The sequence below is a fragment of the Primulina tabacum genome, chromosome 17 (genome assembly GCF_025594145.1).
Source record: "Primulina tabacum isolate GXHZ01 chromosome 17, ASM2559414v2, whole genome shotgun sequence".
In the NCBI taxonomy this organism is placed as follows: domain Eukaryota; kingdom Viridiplantae; phylum Streptophyta; class Magnoliopsida; order Lamiales; family Gesneriaceae; genus Primulina; species Primulina tabacum.
This window is the reverse complement of record NC_134566.1, coordinates 33018251-33041099: the sequence shown is the minus strand read 5'-3', so window position 1 is coordinate 33041099 and position 22849 is coordinate 33018251. Positions and strand designations below refer to the sequence as shown.

Below are 22849 nucleotides of genomic sequence, written 5' to 3'. Positions count from 1 at the left end.
TAATTTGTCAAATTTCATTTTAATCTATCGATAATGATAAAAAAGATTGTATAATATAATATTAAGATTGAGGGTCATAATAATAAATTTAGAATAGACAAAATCTCAAGTGGGCTGAGGTCCACACAAAGCCCAATTGCAGCCCATCATCAAGAGCCACCGGCCCACCATTCAAGCTTTACCCGAGCTTCATTTCTGATCATCGTTGGAAAAAGGGGGTGAAAAACAACCACCGGGAGAAGAAGCATTGTCGATGGCGAAGCCGCTGGGATCCACCGGAGAGTTCTTCAGGCGGCGCGACGAGTGGCGGAAGCACCCGATGTTGTCGAATCAGTGGCGTCACGCAACCCCCGGCCTAGGCATCGCGCTTGTCGCCTTCGGTATATACCTCGTCGGAGAAACCGCATATAACAAGATCTACGCTCCCAAATCTCATTCTCATACCACCTCTTCTTCTTCTCACTGAATTTTATCGATTCGGAGACTTCATTATATAAGGTACGGCTCAGAACTGAATGTTCTCAGTCTAGGATAGCATTTTTTAAACTAAATCAGTTGTATCTTTACTGTTTGGTGTCTGATCGGATAAATTTGGTCCATGTAATTGGTGGATTTATTTAACATGATCGTGATATTGCCCAATTCACCTTAAGCTCCATCTTTTTTTTTTACTGTACTACTGGAAAAAAAATTCATTTACGTGTTTGGTCAATTGTTTTTAGTACCCCAATATTCAAGACAGCGTATTGGAACTTTAAAAAATACATATGGTTGCCTTGAAGGATCAGTTTGTGAGATTTACTGTTAGCAGAAACAAATGTTTGATATTCTATTAGTTTCTCCAAACTAATCAAAATAGCATTTGAATTATTATCGAAATCGAGTAAATAATTTTGTTTTCATCTAGGCATATGGGTTGATATGTTGTGAAGTCTCATAGACATAGTAATATTTGGTATTGTTTTTTGTGTGCTTGCATTGGAGGATAGATGTATGTTTGGTTTCATTTTCTGAAGGTACGGTTTTACCGTCACAGTAAAAATTAGCTGGATTGATTGATTTGTGTTAACGTTGTATGAGGAACCTTATAATTTAAAATTGTGTGTTGAGTCTAAATTTAATACAATGACATCAAATTTTGGGGAACAATGGATAGTTGAATAAATATTAATTATATCAGGAGATCTAAAAATGAGTTAAAAAAATATCATTGGGGGATTGCATTGGATTTGTTATGTATGTTAAGTGTTATTGAAGAGTGAAAACATTCAAAATATTGCCAATATATTTGGGTGTAGTATCTCCAGATGGTAACCACCCAGATATGCATTTGGGAGAGATTCCTTGCCTCTGCACTTGCTCAGGGTTTCTTCTTTAAGCAGGTTCACAATATTCCTATGTCGTAAATTGATCGAGGTAAATAATTTGTGTTCTAATGGTGAAGTCAATGAGAATCGTTGCATTATTTATGTGAAGAGAGAAAATCTGCTCACAAATAGCAATTGAAGTCGCGTGTTCCAGACTTTTTAGAGTATTCATTTAATTCCTTTCACCTTGTATTTACCTGACTTTCTAATTAAGGGATGCAGGTGGCACATACTTCTACTTTAGTGTTACTAGGAAATTGGTCCCTCGAAACCTAAGTCCAAATGGTTAACTTGATGGCCTTTTGCTATGAGAATACTCTGCAGCATTTAGTTCCAATTTTTTGCTTTTTTGTCTTCCCATGCTATGCATTTGGTTTTAAGTTCTTGAGATTAATTCTTATGTTTGATTTTTTTTTTCACGAAAATTGATTATTGTTCCTTATTATTGATCAGCAGATGAACCTGTATGTGGCGCTGAAAGAATGAGGTGTCATCGTGTTTGCCTGTTTTATTTTTCAGAATGTTTAAATAAAGTAATCCTCAGACATGTTTGTTACCTTTCAATTAGCTGAAGTTTCAATTCATAACCAAATTAAGAACAGTGTTTTATACGGTTATATATATAATACATGCAAGTTTGTGTGCGGCAGTCACTAGGTTAACCATTAATATGTGCTCGTTTTGGTCTTGAAACTCCTCAGATGGGGTTCATATGTGATATCTTAATATATCAAGTAGTTGGCACAGGCGCCAAAATTATATTATCTTTTTTTTTAGTTCATCAATTTGATCATCCATGCAACGTAGTCCATACACAAAATATGAATTAGTTTCATTGTTTAATTAAAATTTTCTTCGTAAATTTTGTTTAAAATCTCAATAACAATTTACTCGTACATAGTAGCAAAGAACACCTTTTCTATGAGATCTGTTCTTGCTCTTTAATTAAATTGTTTTGGGGAAAAAAAGATTAAGTAGAAACATTTCTATCATATGTTTTGAAAGGATTATTATTCACATTGCAATTCTTTTTTGTGTTCGCTCAGTTTTCATCCTCAATTCGTTATGGGACATAACCTGAATCAAGAATGGCATGGATCTTTACGTTGAAACTTATCGCTATTAAGCCACTATATGAATCTTGTAAACTACAGTGATTATGAAATGAAGCTTTTATTAGCTCACTACAAATAGCAACAATGGTAATATTTGGTTCCAAGTTACGTTTTATTCCCGTCTACTGCATTCAGCCCGAGGATTTACACAACACACGAGAAAAGGAAATGGGACGCAAATATATTAATTTAGTTGCGCGACAATGGCTTCACTTTGTTTAACTGAATTCAACTCAACAGGAACAATGGCTTCACTTCACAACACCTAAGTCGTGAAAAATAACAATAGCTCGTGTTGAAAGAACAGTAAAATGATGTTTTAGTTATCAACCAAGCTTTTGAACTTTGCAATGCAATCCAATGCACGCTTGAAATCACCATCTTCCAGACCGATAGTGAAGCGACAATAACCAGGAATACCTGTCCAAGCAGCACTGTTGATGCACAGACCGGTGGTCTTGATCATGGCTTCCCTAATATTTGAGTCATCAAGCTTAACTTCCTGAATACCAGAGGAATCTTTGGGCATTTTGATGGTCTTGCCAAGATAAAAAGTTGGCTTTGCTACAATAGAGACACCTGCTTGAGCTTCAACCACTTCCCAACCGCAACTTTCAAGAGTCTGTTACATATAGATTGTATATAACATATGCACGAAAGATTCAATTCGAAGTAGAGGAGGGTAAATGGTCAACAATCTGACTGGTAAGGTTCCCGAAACTGTGATCGGAAGTCCTTTGTACAAAGTGTTTTTAGCAGCAAGTAGAATACAGGGACAGGATTGGGGTACACAATAGGCAGGAGATACAACACTGGTTAATGTCGTCGGCCAGCTTCATAATAATTGAAACTTTTAAAACTAGTCGTATTTTAGTATGAAATATCAACAAGAGCTCCTGAATTTGAACCCATCAATTGGTCTTGAATACATATAACAAGGATTTTGTTTTCTAATGATTAACTCTTGTAGATATGTGGAAGTTATTTCTATGCATCATTATATGTGAGGGAATGTTGGTTAGAGAATTCCACTATAGAGCAACATATCAATTTTAGTCGCTAGAACTAAGTCAAACCTAATGACAAGATAATAGACATATTCATCTAGTGTTTATTAGTGCACAATTAGTGTATGCTATATAGGAAAAGATGATTATGCAACAAATTCAAAGGTAGGAATGTTGAGGAATCCTTTATGGAACCAAATAGTTTTCATCATGAATTAATTTAGTTAATAAATGCACAACATACCTGCTTGAAGTGTTTATACCGACTTGCCAAAAGTTGTTTCTCCTCTGCAATAGCATTGGGTAGATCTACCGTCTTCTTTTCCATCAGATCAAGCAATTTTTTGACGGTGTATCTGATAGTGCTGTGTGGTTTGCTTAATCCAGCAAAACCATGGAATGTATCCTTGAGGGACATCTGGTTTAAAATAAGAAATCCAAATTCAAGTCCACTTGTAAGCATCATATAAGATAATCCCCCAAGTAGACACACACTGAATGTTGGATTAGTTGATGAAAGTCTCTCCATGGTAGCTCCCAGATTCCAGGCATCAAAATCATTAAAATTGAATTCCACGCCTGAAAACGATGTATCTAGAATGACCCTTGCTCCAAAGTTAGCACAGATGATTAATAGTTTTTGCATCTCTTCGTTACCATAAAGCAAGCCAGTAGGATTAACAGTTGGACCCGAAATATATATCCACGGTTTCTTAACAGTCTTAAGCCTGTCTGTGAGTATTCTCTCTGTCAATTTGAACCCATAATTGGGATTTGTAGGAATGTTTACAATGTTTGCCTTCAAAAATTTTGCAGCAGACACGTAATTCCCATTGGATCCAGTTGGAAAGCACAGTGTTCCACCTTCTTGAACACAACAGAGCACCAACCTAACAAAAAGTGCCACGGGACTGTCTGCATAAATGAATTCTGTGTGGTTATCAGATGAAAATCCGTAACTGCTGTAAATCAATTGTTTAATGCCACAAGTAACGTCACTTTCAGATTCTGTTATATTCTGTCTTGCGAAACTCTCAAAGATGGCAGCTTTAACTGGTGTTATCATGGGCAAAAATATTTTATCAACGTCCATATGAACCAGGGGAGATTCATCAGATTCACTTATTGACAACTCTGCATGATCAAGTACTGAAATACTGGAACTGGACAAGCCATTGACCTTAGAAGCTTTTGACAACTCGCCATATCTCTGAGAATTGGAGAAAGAATCACGCATATTGTGAAACCATCTAAGGAAGTCTACAAAGAATCGGTGAAAATAGATCCATTCCAAGTGGAGACAGCGACTTACTTTACCAGCATTTACGGTGTTTGGTCAACAATAAAAAGAATGGTCAACAATAAAAAGATAAAAAGAATGGTCAACAATAAAAAGAACTGTTGATTAACTTTATTAAAAAAAATTCTTAGGGCCCATTAGTCTATCAGAAATTCAGGCGCGGTTTAACCAGGCAAATTTACATGCGTCACAGGTTGCATACCTGCCATGATTCAGACCTCGGGGTATGATCAAAGATCACCATTATTCAACTCAGAAATCTACAGAATCCTAGCATCTCAATATATGATTAACACTTAATTAATGGACCATGGCTAGGGAATCTTCAAAGATCCTATTTGAAGATATAAGAATATTAAAAGGAGAGTCGGTGCATGTATACTGGGAAAATTAGATGTGAATTATTAAGTTAAATTTCCATTAAAGGTTGTACTATTTTTACATTATTAAACAAATAAATAACCAGTTACTGAAGTAGTTTTAACTTTTAACAGTTACTAAATGCAAGAGCCAATCTGTTTTATGTCGACTCCATCAATTTTCTATTCCACTCAACCAACGAAATTAAAAGTAGATCAGGGAAGACGAACATATTTACATACATTATGACTAACTTCAACATAGACTAACCTGTGCAGGTGGGTGTCTATCAGCAAGCTGAAAAGCTAGAAGTTCATGGAATAGACAACCATAGTAGTACTGACTAATTATTGCAGTATTCCCCTGTAAAAGTTCCACGGTCTTGCAGAGTGTTTTAAAAATAGTTTCCTCCTCAGATATGACAAATGCCACCTCAAGATCTGAATAAACCTGGACACAAAAAAAGACGAATAGAATTATCGCAATTAGAGGATAAAAGTTAAAATCAAGCAAGCTTTTTAAACAGCTTTTGCTCAAACCATCGTCGAGAAACCTGAGTAAGTCCTCATTACTTGGGTATACCTGATTTTTCAGCAAGCCACAAATTATTGCCGCATGTGAAGGTAGTGGAGTTCCGGCAAGATATTTAAGAACTCCATTGGAACTCGGGAGGCTAGATAGCTCAAAATGGTCAGATATATCTAAAAACAAACGACATCCAATTTCTCTAGTAGTATCTAAAAGATACTCGAATGCAGAACCAGTAACTGACTCAAATTGAGCCATCCCTGTGACAACCACCTCGGGCTTCAATTTTTTTATCAGCTCTACCATTAAATCTGATTGGCGTGGTGCTTCAATGACTGTGATTACTTCCTCTAATTTTCTTCCAGATTCTGCATTCTACAGAGAAATCCCAAAGTAGTGAAAGAAAAACTTGCACTAGCATCACCAAGAATAAATGAAAAAATTGAAAAGTTTTACGAAAGCCTCCGGAATATGTAATGTCAAATATGAATGATAATGAACCTCACCGACAGCATTATGGGTAAATCTCAGAGCTGTGGTGTCATTTGCCCTACAAGTTAGTTTATTTCAAGGTTATGAGTTCAATTAGGGACTCTAGTGTATATACTACGCATTGAATTATAATCCAATGTCCACAATTTAGACAGAAATGGAGGTAATATCTTCCAACTCCAGGAAATAGCAATCCTTAGTTGCCCCCGTGACTGTGAATTGCAATTCATGACTACTGCTCATAAGAGATGAAGGTCAAGCAATTTCTTAATTTTATAGAAGGCTATTTATACTTTTCAGCCAGATTCTCTTAGATGTTAATTGTTACCCTTGCATATCTCAAAGCATGGCAAAACTTGTCCATATATAGTCTCAATCTTTGGGCTCTCTTAGATGTCATGTTTTAATGCAGCCTAAAATCAGCAGCTATGGCAACTAGTGCCATGCAAAATATAATATAAAGGACATACGATTTTTTCTGGCATCACCTTACCTCAATATTCAAGGATGTTAACCATGGCCTGGGTAAATGTCGGGACAATTGTTCATCAACAATGGCAAGGCGGGGTGATAAGAAACGCAAGGCACTTTCAATTGCCACTGTCCTCGAAGGAAACACGACGATGTTCTAGATCATAATCATAACAAAAAATAAAGAGTGACAGATTAGATACATCTGCCTATTTTATATTTCTGAAAATAAGGTAAATTAAGCATCAGCTTTATGAACTGTGTAAAATCCTAAAAACAACTTAAGAATTAAGATTACTTGGTGAAATCAATGCTTTGCCAATATTACAATGTATATTTGACAGCACAGTGAGTTTCAATGAGCCAGTCCTCGTAATTGAACACAAATATTTTCTGTTATTGTGAAAATTTGCAGCAAAATTACATTAGTCAAGAAAACAATACTCAGCACTTCAATCCTCCCACATTGTCCCAGGTAATCCCAACCAACTGTACTATTTAGGATTAATTTTTTTAGGGTGGTACACATTCTGTTTGCTTCCTTTCTGCTAATTACATCCAAACCTGTTTGCTTTCTGTTGTTCCATCCCTCAGTGGGTAGATTTCAAATTTTGGAATTTATGTAGACCAACACTGAGCCAGGTGGATGCTCTGGACTTTGTCTAGGGTCCCCTCTTGAAACTTGATCAATGGACAATTGGCCCCACTTGTGGGATGCTAAAGATTATTTCTGGTTTTTTACTTTTGTCATTCTATTTTAGCCTGCCCGTGGTTGGGGGAAGGGGAACAGTAGGCTAGAGTTAGCATCATTTCTCTCAACTCAAATATACCATGGCCCAAACCCCAATCCCTTTGGCCCTGGAGCTATGTTCTTATTGATGGACATTTTCGCGGCCTGTCAATCTTCGTAGGATATTTCTTTGGGCTGCAGTAGTGGAATTTTGGTGAGTACATCTGATTTTCTGGAGGTCAGGCTCAATGATGCAGTTCAGGATCATTTATATTATCCTTAGGAAAATATGCATGTGTGACCTCCTTGTTATAACCACAACCCTTCCCTCAGACCCAAAAAAAAGATCTAGTTCATTCTTTTACAGCTCATATTTGGTTTACTGAACCACTCATTGCAGATTGAACCACCACCCCATGGATAAAGAGCTGCAGGCAATGGAAGTCAGTCCTTTTCGATGCTGCAGAAACCCATAAAGTACCAGATTTCTAAGAAAATTGATGATGTTTCTCATGCCAAACAAAGTTGTCAGAAGGTCAGCATTTTCATTCACTCTATTAGTGAAGATCAACAGGAAAAAGCTTAGACAAAGAACATACTGGTATCTAAAGAAACAAGGTGAATGGCACAAGTCTTATGATTTGCTATATAAATTGTGTAAGCAACTTTAAAAATTTAATGCATTTGAAAATATGTCAAAGTCAAGAGATAAATAATGTTCCAGAAATCTAAGTAAAATCTGTACCCATGTTTAGCAGTGAAGAATAGCATTTTATTTATGCCAACTGCTAGCAAGAAAGTTATAATATATTTCTTAGGTAACAAATCTACACGTGCCCACATTTTCAAGTGCGCAAGCAAAGATGGCTACATCTTGAAACACATAACAGACACATATAAAGAAAACACCAGAAAATTCTCGCTCTGTTTACGCAAATTGTATTGAAAGAGGAAGAGTAGTATCTAAAAAAGTTGAGAGTGACAGTCTTCCTTACATCTGCAGTAAGGGGGATATGATGGTATGTTCTCATAAAACCAGAAATGAGACTACGAAATCTTCTGCTTCCAGCTGGTGGTTCATAAGGGAAAAAAGAAACCTCTTTTAAAACACTCGCGAGATAAGATAGGAATGGAATCTTCTCATCCGCGACAAAATCATCTTCAAAGGACAAATCTAAAGAGCTGCTTATATCCTTGAAACCATTTCTGAGAAACTCGAATATTGTTTTAACCTGTCAGAGCAGTTTATCAGTATCTTTTACATTTTTGTCACAAAAAAATTGTAATCATTCAATGACATCCTAGGTCTATCATTACACATAGACATGAAGATAACTCCATACCTGAGTAGGCTGACGAAGTTGGCAACTATATACTGATAAAGCATGAGAAATGCGACCACCAGATTTTGCATATGCCCATGCTGATCTAGCGCAAATTGGCTGGTCCCCCACGAGTCCCATGAAAAACTCAAAACGATGTGGACTATTCTTTTCAATTTCGACTAATGCCGAAATATCTGTGTCAGCAGCCTGTGAAAACAGATTCAATTAAAATGTACATTTTCATGGATATAAATGATGGTTTAATGTTTTTGTAGCACCTGAAGAACTTTAGTTTGCCAAAGCTTGTTAACTCGTAGACCGCGTCTCTCAAATAGGCGTTTACATACAGCTTGTCCTGGGCGGCCACCCATATTAAAGATCATAATCCCCTGAGATTTTATGACAGAGATCCCTTCCTCAACTGCCCTAGCAATGAGCCCCAAACCAAATTGGTCCTCCACAAAGCCCTAAACAGAACAAACTATGACTCATTAAACAAGTACAGCAGTTCTTTTGCTCCACAGTTTCACACAGAGCAGGTAAAGTATAAAACAATATTTTGAAGCAGTTGATGAACAGGTTATTATATTACAAAAATCAAATCAAACCATCCACAGCATGTAATTAGTTTGCTCCATAGATGATGGTAGTTTCCATGCAATAATAGGACTAGATCCAAAAGAGAAAAAATGTTTTAAGTTAATTGAAAGGAAAAAAACCAGCAGCTTTAATTGAATATAAAATGCAGATAAGGTTTAAAAAATAATGCCTAGTCCGAGAAATTATCAGACTGCATTCACCATTCCAATTCATTTCCAAAAATAATCATATTAATAATCTAAAGGTAAGTTTATAAAATAGCATTGAGCATTTAGATTCTAGTTAGGAGTCTAAAACCCACAACGCTGGATAAGAATAATAAGTTGAAGCATAAGACAACCTGGAGGGCGCAGTAGTTGCTAAGAGAATGCAAGAATTCTTCGCTTGCATTTTCTGTAATCATTTTGGACATTGCATCTGGATTGGGGTTTAGAATCTGCATAAATTCCAAATGCTAAATATTAGGAAACATGTGAAGAGTCCATCCATGGTCATTTTTATCACTCTATGAACTTTTCAAATAGTCTTATATGACCTTATGAAAAAGGCTCAGCGGCAAAAATATGCGGCAAGAGTTCACTAAACCAAATACCTGTGGTATGCATCCAACAATTCGGTCAAGTTCTAAATGATTATCTCTACAGTAGGATAGCAAATCAGATTCATGAAACTCCACCCGATCAAGTAAAGTTTTTTCCTCCCCATCATAAATAGGTTGGCCATTCTCGTCCAAAGAATTCAAATATAGATTTATCCAAGAGATTTTTACTGCTCTTGGGTTAATATCAAGCCCATATACCTGCCACATCATTGTACCCAATTAAGGAGCCTCATTTGCCATATTTATCAAGTTTCCAGCAAATATCAGATAAAAACCATTGTGCCATAATTGGAGAAAAATTATATGAAAAAACCGGGGTGGGGGGGGGATGCTAAAACAGGTAGGGTATCATCAAAGAATCCTTACCTTCAGGGGTGACCATTTTTCAGCAATAGCTATGGATATCCATCCATTTCCACAACCAAGCTCGGTTACAGTTTTGTCCTTAAAAATAGAGTCCGGATGCCTGTTAAGTCCTTCAAAGAACGTAAAGGACCAATCCTCTGGGATAAAGATACTGGGTATCACCATCATGGTAAGTTTCTTCCTCCTCTGAAATCCTGTAACAGATGACATGTAGCAAGTCCAAAAGTTGGACAAAAATCTGTTTCAAAACCACGACCATCATATAAAATGAATTACATTGATCGTGGAAATAAAGAAGCATGACCACAACATGAAGACCAAGGAAGTCAAGTATATATTTGCGGAGCAGTCTGAAATTGGCAACCATGGAAATATGACATATAAATAAGAGAAAATCTTTGGAGCTAGGAATTCTTCGTAAAGGGTGAAACAAAAAAATATATATGAGATTTTTCAGTTGAGGAGGAGAGCAATTACATTTTATTTTATGTTAATACAGAAAAAATAAAATCGATTAAAAAAATTAAAAACTAAGGATGATTGCTTTCCTCGCTGGCAACCCATTCCTCCGCCACTGCGTTTTTGGATGAGTGTGCAAGATGAACTTCAGCAGTTATGCATACAAAGTTTGTGTAACACCTCAGTTTTAAACCACTATCACATCAAATTTGATAAATGAAGCACTTGAAGGCAGAATAAATGATAGTGTATCTGACAGTCCAAAGTCAAGAATTTTTTGATGGACTTGACATGATGTCACACTGATCAACCACCAGAATCCACGTTTCCCCTACATCATTGATTATAGAAGATTGAAGAAATTCAGATTAAAAATCCGTAATGTTCCAAGTTATAATCTTGGCTTGTACCTTAATGTTTTGTCAAAATTTTCACTTATCCGTCCTCTCTTTTTGTCCTATTCTATGTCAACTTTGTTTACTGACTTGATCGTTATATGTTTATTCGTGGATCCGATGAGCCCTTGCGACCCAGCTTACGCGCGTTCACTAAAAGTCATGTTTTCTTTATCCGAATCGAACACTGTGCGTTGTAACACATTAAACAGAATTTGAGACACTCGGATAGAGTGTAACAGTCGACATATTAATCAAGGCATAATGGAACCAAATTCTGCGGAACTAAAAATGCATCCACGATTCAACTCCATGGACGACATCCGACATTTATACACCAAAAACACAGGTGCCCCAAACAAGTTCCCCAACAAATCAAAAATCATCAGAAAAATAAAGGCATTCCATTCATAATTGTGAAGAGAATAAAATTCTATATTATTGTCTGTTTACATTGGAAAATATATATACAATACAACCTCTAATTTAGATCCTAAATTAACGGATATATACCCTAATACAATATAAATTTCTATATTGAAGAATCCCGATGGAGGCAAGTTAGTGGATTTCCCAGATTTTGTGCAATCATTGATTTAACCAATCTTAACACTCCCCCTCAAGTTTGGAATGTATGTTTCCTAACTTGTTGAGTAGAGTAGAGAATTGCGGATAGCTCAAGGGCTTTGTAAAAATGTCTGCTGGTTGCTCTGTCGTGGAGACATGAGTCATCTTTATTATTCCTTCTTGAACCTTTTCTCTTATAAGATGACAATCGATTTCTATGTGCTTTGTTCGTTCATGGTAGACCGGATTTGAAGCAATGTGTAGTGCTGCCTGATTGTCACAATGCAGGTTGACAGGATGAAGATGTTTGATTCCCAAATCATTTAGGATTGTTCTCAACCAGATCACTTCACAACAAGTGGCAGCCATAGATCGATATTCAGCTTCCGCACTGGATCGTGATACGGTTGTTTGTTTCTTGGTTTTCCATGAAACCAGTGAGTTGCCAAGGAATATGCAATATCCAGTAACCGACCTGCGAGTATCACGACATCTTGCCCAGTCAGCATCATAAAAGGCATTCGGTTGCATTGTAGATTCAGCAAGGAAAAATATCCCTTGTCCAGGTGTTTGTTTCAAATATCTCAAGACGCGATGAGCTGCTTCCAAATGTGATGTCCGCGGTTTGTCCATAAATTGACTCAAAATATGCACTGCATATGTCAAATCAGGTCGTGTGATTGTCAAATAAATTAAGCGTACAACGAGTCTTCGGTACGAAGATGGGTCACTGATGTACTCACCTTCAAAGTTGCTTAGAGTTAAGTTTTGTTCCATAGGAAAAGGGGCTGGTTTTGCACCAAGATAACCAGCGTCTTCAAGGATCTCAAGTGCATATTCCTTTGTGAAAAAGTGATGCCTTTCTTAGATCGTGCGACCTCTATACCGAGAAAGTATTTCAATTGTCCAAGATCCTTTAATTTGAACTGATTTTTTAAGAATAATTTTGTATCTTCAATATCTTGCAAGTCATTTCCCGCAATGACAACATCATCTACATAAATGAGGAGAGCCGTGAACTTATTACCTTGGGATCGGACGAACAAGGAATAATCAGCCTTTGATTGCTTGAAGTTGGCCTTTTTGAGAGCAGTAGAGAATTTGATGAACCATTGACGTGAAGCTTGCTTGAGGCCGTACAAGGATTTGTGGAGTTTGCAGACTCTTGTCTCCCCCTTTCGTCCGAAACCAGGAGGTAATGACATGTATACATCTTCATCAAGATCTCCATTTAAGAATACATTATTGACGTCGAGTTGGTGAAGGTGCCAATTTTGACTCGAAGCAATTGCAAGAAGTAGACGAACTGTCACAAGTTTGGCAACAGGAGCAAAGGTCTCTCGGTAGTCTAGTCCTTCGACTTGGTTGTATCCTTTGGCCACCAACCTAGCTTTAAAACGTTCGACTGTACCATCAGCATGTAGTTTAATCTTATATACCCATTTGCACCCTACTAGTTTCTTCCCGGGAGGTAATGGTTGCAATGACCATGTGTAGTTGGCCTCGAGAGCGTCAAGTTCCTCTTGCATGGCCATGTTCCAACGAGGATCGCGAACAGCTTGTGCAAAGGAAGATGGCTCTTTTCCAATCGTAAGAGAAATGGTGAAAGCACGGTGTTTGGCAGATAGTCAATCATAAGAAAGAACATTAGAGAGAGGATAGGTGGTACCTGTAGCTTCAACCAATGCCGAGTTTGATGTTGGGGCGTTCCTTGAGGGAAGAGGAATACCGACATGATACTCACCTAGATAGCTGGGTGTGGTCGTAGTTCTTGAGGGTCGTGATGAAGGCATTTCGGGAACTAGAGTTGAATCAGGCTGGTTGGTGGGTGGTGAGTCTACAAGTGAGGGAACAATTGGGGAAGAAGATTCAATGTCGAAATCAGAAGGTTCTTTGTTGGTGAAATGTTCGAGTGGTGACTCTTCAGTGGTTAAAAATCGTGGGATTACATCATTTGTGGACAAATGACGATGCATGGGAGTTGTGTCTGCAGTAGCGAAAGGTGAAAATGGAAAAATATTTTCATGAAAGATAACATCTCGTGAAACAAGAACTTTACCACTTGATATATCATAGAATCTATAACCCTTTTGCCCATATGGGTAACCTAAGAAAAGACACCTAGTGGCTCGGGGATCAAATTTCGTGGGACGTTGCTGATGTGTAGAGACAAAGCACAAGCAACCAAATACTCGTAAATGATTATACGTGGGTTGCTTGTGAGAAATCATCTCAAATGGTGTTTTTCCTTGTAGAAGAGGTGTAGGAGTTCGATTGAGAAGGTAGGTAGCAGTCAAGATGGCATCTCCCCAGAATTTCTTAGGAAGATTAGCTTGGAATAGCAAGGCTCGAGCTACATTGAGGAGGTGTCGGTGTTTTCGCTCGACAACTCCATTTTGTTGTGGGGTGGAAACACAACTAGTTTGATGGATTATACCCTTACTTGAATAAAAACTTTCCATTGTAAATTCTGGTCCATTATCACTTCGGAGAAATTTGATTTTCGAACCAAATTGTGTCTCAATGAGGTTGATGAAATTAGTAATGTATGGGCAAGTATCTGATTTTTTATGCATCAAATATGTCCATGTGCAACGAGTGTAGTCATCAACTATAGTAAGAAAATATTGTGCCCCTTGGATGGAAGGAACATGATACCCTCCCCAAATGTCGACGTGAATCAATTCAAAGGGTGTTTTAGTCTGAATAGAGCTTAATGTAAATGGAGAGCGAGTTTGTTTCGCTAATGGGCATATTGAACAATCAGAAATATCACAAAAAATAATATCTCTGACAGAACGAGAAAGCAAATGCAATGCCTTATTTTGATAGATGTCCAAGACGTTGGTGCCAAAGTTTTGAAGAACAAATCCTTGCGGTGGTTGCATTGCATTTGGTTGCTTGTGGAGTATCAAGATAGTAAAGTCCTCCTAGCTCAGTTCCCGTCCCAATCATCTTCCCCGATCGTTGGTCCTGTAGCATACAAGCAGTATCGGTGAACGTGGCGACATATTCGGGGCAATGCACAAGTTTACTAATGGAAATCAAATTTAGCTTGAAGGAAGGAACACACAACACATTTTGTAAAGTGAAATTGGGAAAATGGACACTGCCTATATGTGTGATAGTGGCAGTGGTTCCATTAGCTAGGTGAACGGATCGATTGGTTACACAAGACTTTGTCGTCAACAAATCAGCTGAATGAACCATGTGATCTGTGGCTCCGGTGTCAAGTATCCAACAGACTTTTCTATTAATAATTGAAGCTTGATAAGCCATACCTGAGATATCAGTCATTGCCGATGTACTACCAACATGATTAACAATCGAATTGGACTTACTCCCATCAAGTAGTGCCATGAGATTTTGGTATTGTTCACCTGTGAGAGTGAATTGTTTAGGAGTTGCTGGTACATTGGCATCTACGTGATTGACTTTGGAAGAGAAATTCTTCTGTCTCGCTGTCTTGGTTTATTACTTACGGAATTCGTCTTCTGCAGCTTTCGACAGATATCAATGGTGTGACCCGACCAACCACAATAATCACATTTCAGATGTGCTCGGCATGTCTCTGCAGTGTGCCCAGGTTTGTTACAAGTTTCACATTGAAGATGTGGATGTTTGGGTGTGGGAAACCTCTCTAATCTGTGCATATGGTTTTTCACAACAAAAGCTGATGGTTCGGTCAATGGTGCGCCTCTATTCGGCATTCCTCGCTGCTTTTCTTCTTGAAGGACAAGAGAATGGGCTTTATTGATAGTATGGAGTGGATCCATAAGCAAAATCTGTCCTCGAACTGTGGCATAGATTTCATTAAGTCCCATAAGGAATTTCATGGTCTTTTGGTTTTGTTGGAACTGTAAAACATCTTTCATAGCACTACATGAGCATTGTGGGAAGCTATATAGTGCATCTCGTTCATCCCACAGCCCTTTAAGTTTGGTATAATAAGTTGCAATAGTCATGTTTTCTTGTTGGCAATTGTATATGGCTTCCTCGACGTGGAAAAGATGGACACTATTGGTACGGGAAAAACGATCTTTCAAGTCGCTCCAAATTTCGCTAGCATCTTCATAATATATCACGCTTGCTGCAATATCTTGTGAAATTGAATTGGAAAGCCATGCCTTTACAAGATTATTACACCGCCTCCATTGTTGAAGCTCCACGATGGAAGTCTCTGGTGGCTGTTTGATGGAGCCATTTATGAAGCCTTCTTTATTCTTGATGTTGAGAGCCATGAGCATGGCACGGCTCCAAGTGCTGTAGTTTTCTCCATTTAAGGGTTGTGTGACAAGTATTAGCCCAGGTTGATCAGAATAATGGAGATAAAGAGGATCATTAGGATTATCAAATTTGTTAGTCTCGTATTTGGCCGACTTTTGGTTTTCATCTTTTCCTGCCATGTGTTCTGGCTAGAAGATGATGAGGAAAATATTGGTTGTGAGGAATGGAGGTGGGCCGATGGTGGCTCTGGTTCCATGGGAAGAGAATAAAATTCTATATTACTGTATGTTTACATTGAAAATATATATACAATACAACCTCTAATTTAGATCCTAAATTAACGGATATATATCCTAATACAATATAAATTTCTATATTGAAGAATCCCGATGGAGGCAAGTTAGTGGATTTCCCAGATTTTGTGCAATCATTGATTTAACCAATCTTAACAATAATCATACATACGTAAACAAATACATGCAAGAATCAATACAATGCGTGTACCTTCATATTGCTCGAGATAAATGTCTTGGATTTGGAAATGGTAAATTTGAAGGCAGCGGTCGGACTCCTCCTTCGAGGCAAACCGTTTCTGGAGATCCGAAAGAAAAATCCGAGCAGCGGTGCGAGTGATCGGATCCTCGAGTCGCTCCAGCAGCGATCGGAGGGCACCGTACGCAGCATCTCCGGACTGTTCGCACTGCTTCAGAAATGCCTCCATTGATGCTCAGAGGTGGCAGAACTGCAGCTTGGGCAAGAGTAATTTAATTTATATTGAAAACTTCTCGTAAATCATACGGATATATTGTATTTCTTTCAGGTTTTTCTTTTTCTTTTTAATATAAATAAAATATCATTATCAAAATAACATGTCTAAATGTACTACTTTTGTCAAAAATAGAAGAATTTCATTATGATAAACTAGATTTCTTATAAGATGTAAAATATCTGGTCAAATATAACGTATACAATTTGACCAGTGATTTGAATTTCAATATCAAATAAATTAAGTAATTGATATGTATTATTAGGAAAAAAATTTGTAAAATAACCTTGGTCAACTATTTATTTAAAAAAATGATCACATGAATTATATTTTGAAAAACAGACAATGAAGGGGGTTAAAGAATATATTTCAAGAGATCATTTTCTTAACTAAAGTTCAAAAACAAAATACCCGTCTCAATTGTATATTGAGATATAAAATTATTTTGATATTTAAAATGTGTTAATTAACAAAATACCCGCCTCAATAGTATATTGAGATATAAAAATTATTTTGATATTTAAAATGTGTTAATTAACTGTAATACCAATTGTTAAAATTTTTCAATGTACAAAATGTTTTTCCAAATAAAATAAGATATAACAATATTATCCGAGTCGTAATTTAATGCCACCGCCTCCCAATATTATTATATTTATTTATCTGGTCAATAAATAAAAATGGGCCCTATTTAAATCTGGGCCTTGTTCTTTGAAGCCCATCCACAGAATTGGACCAACAGCCTATGAGTAAATGGGCCCATTGATTAAACTACTTTCCGCAAGGGCATACGGCATAACATACCCCCCTCTCCCTCTCCCTCTCCGCACAGTCGGAAAATGGCGACGCCGATGGTAGAAGACAACTTCGAGGACGATCAGCTTTCTTCCATGACCACAGAAGATATAATTCGCGCCTCTCGCCTTCTTGATAATGAAGTTCGAATCCTCAAGGTTATTTTCTGCTCATTTTTGCTACGTTTGTTTTGAGTATATGGCGATGGATGATATTTGGAATTCAGTGGTACGTTTTGAGGTCTACTGTGCTGAATTATTTCTCTTTTTTCGCAGGAAGAGTTGCAGAGAACGAATCTCGAGTTAGATTCATTCAGGGAGAAGACGAAGGAGAATCAAGAAAAAATTAAGCTGAATAAGCAGCTTCCTTATCTGGTTGGAAACATTGTAGAGGTATTTTTTCTGTTCATCTCGGTAGTTGCTCTAGAAATTGGAATAATTTTGCGCCATTGATCAAGGTGGTGTTCAAAAGTTTTTTTTTTTTTGCCTTTTGAGAGAGAAGGAAATAGAATGAAATGAATACATTATAGTTTTTAAAACTGAAATCTTGGGTTTTAGCTCTTTACAGTTCTTGGTGATTTGACTCATTTGCTATTAACTATGGACTGGTGGACTGAAAAATTTAGCCAGGAGGTAAAAAGGAACTCTAAGTGGTGAACGACAGGTGTTAGAAGCTACGTGCTATCATAGTGTCGATAAGGTGAATTGCGGATGGTGGAGATGGTGCTGAGAGCTGTTCTAAATCTGTTAACGGGTTGCTATGAGAGATTGTTTCTCTCTCGTTCTTTTTTCCTTTAAATTTTTTTACATTTTGGGGGCAAGGGTTTGGTGTTAGAGAGCATAGTTTCCTCCTACATATTTCGATTTCTTTTTGGTTGATGATCCAACATCTCATCTTATAAACTCTATCCCTCTTTTGGAAAACCTTCATTCCTTCTTTGTTACAAATATTTAATTGGATTGCGAGAAAAATCATTATCCGGTGTCATCATCCAGTTGGCGTATTATGCAAAGACAATGTATTTCTCTCTTGCAATTTCAAAGTGAAGGCGTGAGATTTTGAAGGAATGTGAGTTTCAACATGTACTGACTTTCTATTAAAAGATGACTTAGTTATGAAAAAATGAATTGATGATTAGAAGAGAGAAAAAAATATTAGAAAATGGAAGCTGGTGGTAATAGCAATCACTTTATAGTTGCAGAAAGAAGGGATAATTATTAGTCTTTTGTGTCAGTCTATTTGGACTGTAGTTTGAGAATGTTTTGGTGCTATGATTTCCTGAATTTGTGAATCATATTGTCCCATTCTCTACTTTTGTCAGATTTTGGAAATGAACCCAGAGGAAGAGGCTGAAGAAGATGGTGCAAATATTGATCTTGATTCACAGAGAAAGGGTAAATGTGTAGTGCTAAAAACATCCACTCGCCAGGTTAGATAGCATGTCTCCATACATTTTTTTTCCTTTTTCCTTTTTCCTCTCTTACTCTTCCTTAGTGTGCTCTAATTTATTGCATTTGATCTCTTTCATTCATTGGTCCAGACTTCAGAATGCTCTCTATCTCTGAAAAGCTGGTCAAAAAATTGTTGATGTTTCGTATTTTTGTTTGCTTTGTATGGTAGTCTTGTTCCCATTTATATTAGAAGTAAAAAAGATCATATATCTGATTTCTCTCCGTAAACCATACAATCCTCAAAATAGAAATTGGCAACAAAATCTGAAACTGTCAACTATAAAATGATAGTGTATCTTTACCTCTTACGAATAGAATTGCCTTGCAGATATCAATATTTGAAGATGATAATTTTTGTGAACCTTTTTATATCGATGATACGTTGAGTTGTCAAATGTCAACCCTCCTTGATAGATAGTATTTTACCATATACTCTGTCAAATGCAGACAATTTTCCTGCCTGTAGTAGGCCTTGTTGATCCTGACAAATTGAAGCCTGGTGATCTGGTTGGAGTAAACAAAGACAGCTACCTGATCTTGGATACACTGCCATCTGAGTATGATTCTCGTGTCAAAGCCATGGAGGTTGATGAGAAACCAACTGAAGATTACAACGATATTGGAGGCCTGGAGAAACAGGCAAGTAATTCCCTTTGATACCAATTGTTACGGGAATTTTTTCATGAATCTTTGGTAGCACTTATATTCCTTAATCGGAATACTTTATGATCGCTGCAGATTCAAGAACTGGTTGAGGCAATTGTATTGCCTATGACACACAAAGAGAGATTTCAGAAACTAGGAGTTCGTCCGCCAAAAGGAGTCCTTTTATATGGGCCTCCCGGGACGGGAAAAACTCTGATGGCCCGTGCATGTGCTGCCCAAACAAATGCTACTTTTCTAAAGCTAGCAGGCCCTCAGCTTGTGCAGGTAAGCACATTCAAGTTTTTTTGTCGAGAATTTACCGTCTGGTGAATTTGAATAATCGTAATCTGTGGATTTTAGATGTTCATTGGAGATGGAGCAAAACTTGTTCGTGATGCTTTTCTGCTTGCCAAAGAGAAATCGCCCTGCATCATTTTTATTGATGAGATTGATGCTATTGGCACAAAGCGTTTTGATAGGTGGCATTTACTTTCTAATTGTTTGTCTGATTGTTATATTTCCACCTGATTCATTTTTGTGATTTTTGAGGCTTTAATTGGAGCCGCTTCGTAGCCTGAGGACTGGCTGTTGAGGGCTCTTGTGCTTTGTCTGTGCTGATTATCAATTGTCCTGTCTTCTTATGCAGTGAAGTTAGTGGGGATCGAGAAGTGCAGAGAACTATGTTAGAGCTGCTCAATCAGCTTGACGGTTTTAGCAGTGATGATCGGATAAAGGTATTTTCCCTACTTGTTTATCTATTCCTTTTTGTTGTGTTCTTTAGTAATCTTTGCATCTTGGAATTATTTAATTGTCTTCTGATCTTCCTACCTCTCATTGATGGGATGGAATTGCTTTGTGTTGTTCTTTTGGCCTTTGATTTGTTTCATGTACTTCTGATTGATGGGATGGAATTGCTTTGTGTTGTTCTTTTGGACTTTGATTTGTTTCATGTACTTTTTGTTGTTAGTTTGATCTTTTATTGGTTGGATACATTTTATGCCGCCATTGCAATATTTTCATCTGAATTCTGTAAAATGTGTTCCTTTTAGGTGCAGAAACCTATTTATTGTTCTAATTTTTAATCTTATTATGCTTGTCTGGCATCCGACATTTTATTGCCATATTTAGGTCATAGCAGCGACAAATCGAGCTGATATATTGGACCCTGCCTTGATGAGGTCTGGTCGATTGGATCGTAAAATTGAGTTTCCTCATCCTACAGAGGAAGCCAGAGCTCGGATTTTGCAGGTACACCTTTTAGATGAGAAACTATATATGATTATTTTCTTAAAGGATTATTCCCAGGTTTTATTATAAAGGAGTTCCTGTTGGAACATATAAACTATAAATCTTTTTAATTACAGATCCACTCCAGGAAGATGAATGTCCATCCAGATGTGAACTTTGAGGAGCTTGCTCGGTCTACTGATGACTTCAACGGGGCACAACTTAAAGCTGTTTGTGTGGAAGCAGGAATGTTAGCCCTTCGCCGCGATGCTACTGAGGTCTCTCTCCCTCCCCCCCCTCCCCCCTCCCCCCTCCCATGCCCACACCCACTTGCTTCTCTCCACAGTAGCATGCTCATGCATGTGCCCATTATGTCCACTGAGACACTCGGGCATCTAAATGAAACAGTTCTGTTTTACATGTAACAAGGGAAATATATGTTCATAGTTTTTCCCGTGGATAGCTAGCCCTTAGTAATTTAAGAATTTAATTGTTTCTTTGTATTGCACCTTTGTGGATGCACCTGAAATGTACTAGGGTAAGGGCTGGGGCATGTCCACACGAGATTTTTACAGCATGCTATGTTAATTAAATTAAATCAAAATAAATAAACAAATAAAACTGGTGATTCATTAGTATAAGTGGAAAGAATTCGGAGTTTCAAGGAGTGGAAAGAATTTGACATTTGAATGGAGTGGGTCAACTTCTAATACCCCATATAGGGGGTGTAGTATTGAAGCCCCGAACTCAATTCAAGATTGTATTTGTTGGTTTTTAGTATAGTATTTTGGAACAAGTGAATTGTTCAATGTTTATTGGAATTCAGTGTATCATGAATGTATGAACTTTGGCAATCAAGCCTAGTCAAAATTCTACACAATTTAACCTGAAACTTTTACCGTGGCAACTGAAGATTTTGTTAAACTTTGAGAATGTAAGACTTTTGCCTTCTTATCTCTGTGAACTTGTCTGGAGAAGCAAAAATGAATGAGTTGCATACTAATGTTCGTGATTTCGAATCTCTCTCTTTTTTTGTGCGTCATTTAATGATACAAAATTATATGTTTGGTATTGATGTAACAGGTAAACCACGAAGATTTTAATGAAGGTATTATCCAAGTTCAAGCAAAGAAAAAGGCCAGCTTAAATTACTATGCCTAGGTATCAAATGCTCTGAACCCTGTGGAACTCTTGACCATAAAAACTCAGGGAATCGCGAATACGCCCCTGGGAGTTGAAGATTAAATTATGACGAAACTGCCCCTTGTATTTCCCTCTATTCTGTGAAATATGGTCTGAATTTAGTAGTTTATTTAAACAAGCATCCAAGTATAGGAGCTTATTTTGACTTCCAAAGCGTTGTTTCTTCCGATTGTTTAGCCTTTGAAATATGGTACCGTGTTATGATTTTCTCTTGGCAGTTCTTACAGAACGTAAGATATAATGAACTAACTGGTCAAGCCATCAAAACGATGTATTACATTTTTATCCAGATTTGCACTGCAACAAGGCTATTTCTTATTTGGTAGAGATTGCTGAAAGTCGATTTAAAGCTTGAAAAATGTATTTTTTTTAGGATACAAGATTGAGCTAGTTATATTCCTATCTGTGTACGTTGGATGCCAGGCGTTATGACGTGCAACCGCCACGGTATGTATCCCGCCTTCTAGGAGTTATGTTATCGAGAATGAAGACTCAAAAGGAGTTGTTGGGGACATGGGGTGGCAAAATGGGCAGGGATCATTTAGTTTACTTTGTGTTTCATTGAGTTCCGAATTGAAGAATAATTATTTGAATTTCAAATATATCTATAGAATAGGGTTTAATTTATTGGTCATAAATAATTTAATCAAACCAAATTCCATGAGTAAACATAGTGAGTTCGAGCCAGGTTGGATACCTTTAAAGTTTTAGCATAAATCATATACGTTCCTATGCCAGAAGTTCACAAATTGAGCCCGGAAAATTGTTGCTATTGAGTGGCGGAGATGCCAAGGGGGGGGGAGCAATATGACAGGCCAATTACAATTTAATTTCAACCTGGTCAAGATTAAT

At 37.3% G+C, this 22849-nt stretch overlaps 3 protein-coding genes across 6 annotated transcripts; 2 read left to right on the top strand and 1 right to left on the bottom strand.

Moving 5' to 3' along the window:
• The first annotated feature begins 164 nt into the window (after positions 1-164).
• Positions 165-2016, top strand: LOC142530283 (NADH dehydrogenase [ubiquinone] 1 beta subcomplex subunit 3-B-like). 2 transcript variants are annotated; one of them, XM_075636041.1, is made up of 2 exons: positions 165-498; positions 1821-2016. In XM_075636041.1, exon 1 carries the CDS (start codon positions 254-256, stop codon positions 464-466), a length of 213 nt encoding a protein of 70 aa, XP_075492156.1. In that variant the 5' UTR covers positions 165-253; the 3' UTR covers positions 467-498; positions 1821-2016. The 2 variants fall into 2 exon arrangements, with proteins under 2 accessions (XP_075492156.1, XP_075492155.1); XM_075636040.1 differs by having other exon boundaries at positions 168-498; positions 1824-2016.
• Positions 2017-2648: 632 nt separating this feature from the next.
• On the bottom strand, positions 2649-16699 carry LOC142530282 (methionine S-methyltransferase-like). 3 transcript variants are annotated; one of them, XM_075636037.1, is made up of 12 exons: positions 16415-16699; positions 10263-10456; positions 9831-10094; positions 9636-9731; positions 8974-9162; positions 8714-8902; positions 8366-8602; positions 6663-6797; positions 5732-6052; positions 5420-5599; positions 3734-4699; positions 2649-3104 (listed from the first exon to the last, which is right to left on the bottom strand). In XM_075636037.1, exons 1-12 carry the CDS (start codon positions 16629-16631, stop codon positions 2802-2804), a joined length of 3291 nt encoding a protein of 1096 aa, XP_075492152.1. In that variant the 5' UTR covers positions 16632-16699; the 3' UTR covers positions 2649-2801. The 3 variants fall into 3 exon arrangements, with proteins under 3 accessions (XP_075492152.1, XP_075492153.1, XP_075492154.1); XM_075636038.1 differs by having other exon boundaries at positions 9888-10094; XM_075636039.1 differs by lacking the exon at positions 9831-10094.
• A 705-nt stretch (positions 16700-17404) lies between these two features.
• Positions 17405-22624, top strand: LOC142531130 (26S proteasome regulatory subunit 6A homolog). The gene is made up of 10 exons (XM_075637187.1): positions 17405-17629; positions 17747-17863; positions 18793-18900; positions 19370-19561; positions 19661-19852; positions 19928-20046; positions 20214-20301; positions 20696-20815; positions 20932-21072; positions 21878-22624. The coding sequence occupies exons 1-10, from the start codon at positions 17516-17518 to the stop codon at positions 21953-21955; spliced, it is 1269 nt and encodes a 422-aa protein (XP_075493302.1). The 5' UTR covers positions 17405-17515; the 3' UTR covers positions 21956-22624.
• Positions 22625-22849: the final 225 nt, after the last annotated feature.